Below are 6,520 nucleotides of genomic sequence, written 5' to 3'. Positions count from 1 at the left end.
CCTGCACGTTACTCATTAACTCAGTTCCATACACATAATTTGCAAACTAATTCACACCCTCAGCTGGGCTGATCTTGTTTGGTTTTCCTGCTAAGCTGCTAAATATTTATTTTTAAAGGGTTACTGTAAAATACTCCGAGTGCCACCATAGATGCAGTACTTTTTAAATTAAACTGTTTCTTGTTTATGTGTTAAAACAGTCCCTTCAGACTGTTTCCAAGACCTGTTTAATTGCAGTAAAGAACCTTGCCCCTTTGTAACTCAATGTATCATGTTCAGTAGCCCACAGATCAGTTCAACAGTCCATATAACAGAATCACAAGGTTCCTGAACATCTCATTTGGGGTCAAATTGCATGCTTGGGCTCAGTGTAAACTGGAGGCTGTAGTCTGGGTTATGAAGTGTTTTATGGAGTATCTGCTGACTACACAAGCAGCCTGGATCCCTGGTCTGGCATCTTGACTTAGCATTAACCATTAGCTCTTATATTCTGTACTCTTAATCTGTGCTTGTACTACTAAAAATGTTTATGTTTGTGTGTTTCTCCCTCCTCTAAATACTTTGTCTTGCTTTTTGTTTAAAGCTGCTCAGTTTGGGAAGAAAGTGGCTGTTTTGGATTATGTGGAACCTTCCCCACAAGGTATGAAAGAGAAATGCTTAGGTAATATTTGGGTATGTGTATAAAACAGTTGCCTAGGTGAGCAGATTGCTTCAGGTAACAATGATATCCCAGCTCTGCCTGCTTCCCCTGCACACAAAGGTTGTTAGCAGTGTTTGATGCTACCATTTGTAGCAGATTTCAGACTTCAGTATGTGAAAATATTGTCTCTGTAAAAATGTTATTTGCAATTTCTGAAAATCATGAATTGCATCACACGGGGGCTCTTCATGTACAATATGCAAAATCAGATCCACAAATGCAAATAAACAGATGTGAATGTGTAGTAACTGATTCTTCAGAACTCCAAGAAGCCTCTTGAAATGGTTTGAATTTTAGAAGAAAAATACAGAATTTTTATCAAAACAAATGAACATAAACAATTAGAAACTGATTTGTAGGAGACACTAAGCTTCGTGTTGTTTTAGAACTTTTTAACTAATTGCATGAACAGCTTAATTCTTTAAGTAGCCCAGTTGCATTAAGTTAGACTGACCCAGTGCATTTAATATTATTTTTTTCTTTCTTTTTTTTTTCCCAAGGGACCAAGTGGGGACTTGGTGGAACTTGTGTGAATGTTGGCTGCATTCCTAAAAAGCTTATGCATCAAGCAGCCCTTTTAGGGACTGCCCTTAAAGATGCCCAACACTATGGCTGGAATATAACCCAACCTGTTAATCATACCTGGTAAAGATTATTGCTTATATCCACTCCTATGTGCTGCAAATGTGTTACATCTTTTTCCAGTTGCTGTTTATTTAGAGACAGCTATAGAAGTGATTTTTGTGTGAAGCTTTTTAGACTGCTCCTTCTTTAAAACAAAGCTATTTACTTGCTTATCAGGGTTGATCCAAGTTTGGACTTGATAATTTACTTTTGTAATAAAAAAGTATTGTAGAACATTACTGATTTCTAGCAGTTGCCTGTATCTTTGAGTTGCAGAATCAGAATTTGTAATGTGATGACTTCATGTTCACTTTCTTGTTTTATGATAGGTCTGTGATGGCACAAGCTGTTCAGAATTATGTGAAGTCCTTGAACTGGGGACACAGAGTGCAACTACAAGACAAGTATATAAGACTATATAAGTTCCTCTTTCTTCCCATAGTCAAGGAGCTCTTCTCCTTGTAGTGCTGCTAAATTGCCTTTAGAGAGTTTCATTAGAGTAGTGTTTTGAGTTTGTAAGTTCCTTCTGCTGAGGACTCTCAGTGCCCTTGCCAATATAAGTGATTTCCATCCCATCCTCCTTTTCTTTTCTGGGAAACAGTTGTTGAGAGTAACCATATGTGAAACCTTTCTAACAGCATTGTGATCAGGGAATGTTCCCTTTAATCCAGAAAGGTTTTGCATTAATATCAAGTAGTCAGAGTTTATCAAGATAATTCAAAGCTTGTCCAGCAATGTCTATATGCCATACAAGCCCACAGATAACATTGTACTAGAGCAGCAGAATTTTTTGCTGTCAGTGCAGAAGTGGTTCCAAGTTTTTCAGCATGCAGTTCCTTTTATAGAGAAATTATATTAATGTATAATTTAACAGGTACTAGTCTTGTGACTCCTGCTGAGTCACTTTTGTATGCTCTCCAATGAGCATTGTATTAGTAATGTTACAGTTAGTAATACTAATGCTGTGGCTAGTGGAAAATGCCTCATTTTCTCTGCCTGTTGGCTATCCTTTTTAGCACTTCAGATAGAGAAAAAGTAGCTGATTGTTTTTTTCATTCCTATTCATTAAGTGTGTGTTTATGTTGCTGTTTTCTTCTAAACAGGAAGGTGAAATATTTCAACATGAAGGGGAGTTTTTCTGATACACATACAGTTCGTGGTTTAACAAAAGCAGGTAAAGAGGTGAGCTGCTGTGCTGATTTCTGCAGTATTATTCACTTCAAACATTTCAGTTCTTCATGTGTTTGTTTTCAGGTCAACTGGGAGCTAAATTATACTTTTGCAAATTATTTTAGGTATGTAGAATTGTTTTGGTGAGGGAGAATTGTATTTTCCACCTAGAGAAGATGTTTATGAACTTGACTGTTGCCTACTGGGTCCCAAGCCTCTAACCTGTCAGTTAGATGCCATTATTTTTCTTTGCAGATGGAAATGCTGAGACAGAAGATTTTTATTTTTTTCATTTTTGGTCACAATCATACTGCTTTGGTAGAGGCTTACAGAGATGTAGAGAGGACCAACATCTCCCTGTTGCTCTGGACATTAGATCAGTCTGAGATGTTTTCCTCCTTCAGATGAATTGTAAGCATGCTTAGCTTTCTCATACAAAGTTGTGTGGGAGGCAGTTACACTGAATGCACAGCTCCAAGTGACTGGGTCACATAACAGAATGGCAGCCATGTCTGCATATTTAACAAGAGATGGAACATGCATTTTTAACACCTTTATGAGTATACTTATATAAAGTTACTGGTTAATATCAGCTTGAGAGAGCAAGGGGGATAGATGCCTAGCTTTTTCTATAAATATGCCATTTTTGAGGTAGCTTAACTCTAGGCCTTAGCTGACTTGCTGTGGTCTGTTTTTTCATGAGCAAAAACTGATTTTGAAAGCTGCACAAGCTTTGGTCACAGCTGTACTTCCAAGTAGTAATCAAAATCTTGTCCAGTACAGGAGCAATTGTAAGATTACTATTAAGATAAAACCTAATAGATTATGTGTAGAAAAAACTCATGCAGGTATTAGTTTGTGTTTGTTTTTTTTTTTTTTAAATCTCCATCCTTTTTTTTAATGCAGTGCTGATTATTGTCTTATACAAATAGCAGATTGATGTGTCAGCTTTCTCACTTATCACTCATTTGCAGATAGGTAAAATCTAGAGGCAGGTACAAGAATTTAAAGTGATTGATTCCATTTTTACATTTTTGTTTGTAGACTGTTGTTACTGCAGAAAATATTGTAATTGCTACTGGAGGAAGACCAAAATATCCTAAACATGTAAGTTACATTTGCCATCTGACAACTCCAATAGCTTTACTGTTTTTTTTACTGTTTTTTTTGCAGAGGATAGTGAATGTTTGTAGGATAAATAATGTGGATTTAAAGTAACACTTGAGAAATATTTGTACTTACCTTGTGTGAAAAAATATCTTTTATATAAAGCAGAGGCTTTTCATAAAAACATTTCCATAGAATACAGATTGCATAAATTTAGTATGTTGATGTTGCTTAGAGCAGTAGGATAATTCATGTTGGAAGGGATCTCTAGAGGTCAACCTCCAGCTCATGCAGGGTGGTATCAGCTACTGTGAGGTTAAATAGTGCTGCTCAGGGCTTTTTGTGGTCAGATTTTGAAAAACATCAAAGATGAAGACTGGATAATGTATGGGCAACCCCAGATATGTTCCCCTCGTTCCATGGGTTATAGTTCAGCTAATACAACCCAGTCTGCTGTTACCTTTCTTTCCTGCCAGGACTTGTGTTGTAGATTCAGCATCTTACCTGTGCATTTAATAGATTGCAGGTGCTCTGGAGTATGGGATCACAAGTGATGATCTATTCTGGTTAAAAGAATCTCCAGGAAAAACGTAAGTTACCTTACCATGACTTTAATAGGTGCTGGCATTCATACTTTTTCTTTATGCCAAGCTGAAAAATGTTCCAAATAGCCTTTTATGCACTTGTTTTTCTATCCTTCTTTTTTCCTTGTTTTGGTATGCAGCCATCATTAGTAACTGATAGATTTCTCTATCTTCCCCCCTTTATGAAATTACCTTCTAAAACCAAATTATGCATTTTCAGTCTTAAACTAAGGTGACTCACTTGCTGTAGCAATTACACGTGGAAATCACAAGAGGGCAGCATAAACTTACACGAAGGTTGAACTCTCCCTGTTCTTTGCTACTGGTGAAATTCTCTTCAATTAGGAAAGAAACTTCAACATAATTTTGTGTTCTCTTAAGTTGTGGCAGTTATGATAAAATTAAAAATGGTGATACAATTGGGTTATATTTGCCTTTCCTTATGCTTTGGGAGCTATTGTTTCAACATAATTTTTTAAAATTGTTTTTAATGAAAATACTAAAATGCCATAGTTTCTTTTTTACAACACATAGCACAGTAAGAGTCTGAGTCAACACTCTGCTACAGAGCTATTTCCTAATGTAAATAATTGGGATAGGAAATGCACATTTGCTAGCCTGGAAGTCAGATAATACTATTATTTTTCTTTTTTCTATTGAGCAAGTCTAGAAAAAGCAAAATCTACATAAGAAAAAGATATTTGAGACTATAATACTTGTGTTTTGAAAGAAAACAGAGCTACCATTCATGTCTGTGACTTTATAACACAAAAAATAACTGTGTTAAGCTAAAAATCAAATAAATAAAAAGGCTTATTTATACAGTTTTAAAAGGAAAGTAAATTTGCTGTTGTTTGTAGTATATCAGTCACCTCTTGAATTCTGAGAGCATGATTTATGCAAGGAAATTAAAGAAAAAAAAATCCACCAGGATTCCACACAAAAGCTAATGTAAGATTTATCCCAGTAAGATGTTTCTATGACTATGTGGCTTTTGTCCAGTTGCTGCTAATGCAAGTTGTAACAGTGTAATGTGGGAGTCTAGTGTTTATATGTTGCATTCCTGAGATTTAGTCAAAATAAGCCTGCAGGGGCTACAGTAGCATTTCTGTGCTTTATCAGGCTGTGTCCTAGCAAATGAAGGAGGGAGTTGTTAAAGGTTTGTTTCTGTCTGGTTTGTTTCTATTACAAATATTCCCAGGGTTCAGTTTAACACCTTTTGTTTTTAGTCTTGGATGTGTTGTACTTATTCTTCTTTTCTCCCTCTTCAAATGTACATATCTTAGCTACAAATTACATGTCTGGGGCTTTAGAACTGTCAGTCCTGCAGTTATTCATATTAAAAAAAAAATAGCAAACCGTTAACCAACTTAAACGTCCCTTAGATATGCAAACATGATGAAGAAGTTCTTGCTACTGAGATGAAGAGTTTTGACAGAGTGAATTAGAAAGGATGCTTTGAAATGTGTTCAGAATGAGGAGAGATTGAGCAGGTGTGAAAGAGGTTAGGTTCTGCTTTTTTAACTTTTCTGCTAGACACTGGCAATGCCCAGGAGCCCTCTGCTGTGTAGAAGAAATTGTGAATAATGTGCTGCTGATACTGTTAAGTGAGTGCTAGTTGGCACCTATTTTTATGAAGAAGAAGAAATAACCAAATTCAGATATTCTTATTCTGTTCCCTGTAAATCTTCAGTAGATATTTCTTTATGGGAAGTATGTGGGGTTTTCCAGCACTTCTCAGGACCTACAGGCTAAAAGAGGGGGTGGTCATCCATTCACAGATTAATCAGATTTTCTAATGCTGGAAACATTTTTTCCCACTATGTTAAATGTTTGCCAAACATAAAACCCAGACTGGCAGATTTTTATCTCTTTAGCTCAACCTGTTCTCTGTACACCTTCAGAACCTGTGTTTTTATTGTAGAATAGATAGATGTTATCTAGGTTCTTTTGTGAGAAAACATGTGTTGTACTGACTCTGCAATCCCTGGGGCTTGCAGAGCAGCAGCCCTTATGTCTGCACTTTTCAGAAGTTTAAAAGCATCTCTATTAGAACTAAGAAAATGGTGAAGATTGGTTTAGGGTAAGCCACTGCCACAAGCCTACTATTTTTGCTCTGTTCTCTTAGCATGAGATAGACTGGTTATGAATCTCTTTCCAAATGTTGGACTTGTTCTCTCTTGCAATATTGTGGAACAATTATTTTGCTCAGGTTATGTGGGTAGTCAGTAGCAGAGCCAAATTTGCTGCCTGCAGAGTTCTATCATGCCTCTAATGTTTGATTTTAGTTGCCATACATGTTAATGTGTAAAATACTTTCTTAGGTTCTTCATGT

At 36.3% G+C, this 6,520-nt stretch overlaps 1 protein-coding gene across 6 annotated transcripts in view; it reads left to right on the top strand.

The window, feature by feature from the left end:
- The window catches only part of TXNRD2 (thioredoxin reductase 2), a 30,621-nt gene that overhangs the window by 1,419 nt on the left and 22,682 nt on the right, over nucleotides 1-6,520 (top strand). For 4 of the 6 annotated variants that reach the window (XR_011729760.1, XR_011729758.1, XM_071763540.1 and 1 more), the window contains exons 3-8: nucleotides 584-640; nucleotides 1,201-1,345; nucleotides 1,654-1,728; nucleotides 2,428-2,506; nucleotides 3,539-3,601; nucleotides 4,121-4,191. Coding sequence is in view for 3 of the 6 variants with exons in the window: in XM_071763540.1 (XP_071619641.1) it covers nucleotides 584-640; nucleotides 1,201-1,345; nucleotides 1,654-1,728; nucleotides 2,428-2,506; nucleotides 3,539-3,601; nucleotides 4,121-4,191 (490 nt within the window). In the remaining 3 variants the exon portion in view is untranslated. The remainder of the gene's footprint in view (nucleotides 1-583; nucleotides 641-1,200; nucleotides 1,346-1,653; nucleotides 1,729-2,427; nucleotides 2,507-3,538; nucleotides 3,602-4,120; nucleotides 4,192-6,520) is intronic. The other 2 variants (XR_011729759.1, XM_071763542.1) reach the window with 1 other exon arrangement.

This window comes from Heliangelus exortis, chromosome 19, assembly GCF_036169615.1.
Source record: "Heliangelus exortis chromosome 19, bHelExo1.hap1, whole genome shotgun sequence".
Lineage (NCBI taxonomy): Eukaryota > Metazoa > Chordata > Aves > Apodiformes > Trochilidae > Heliangelus > Heliangelus exortis.
Note: the sequence above shows the minus strand (reverse complement) of the source record. Positions and strands in the feature narration are given on the sequence as shown.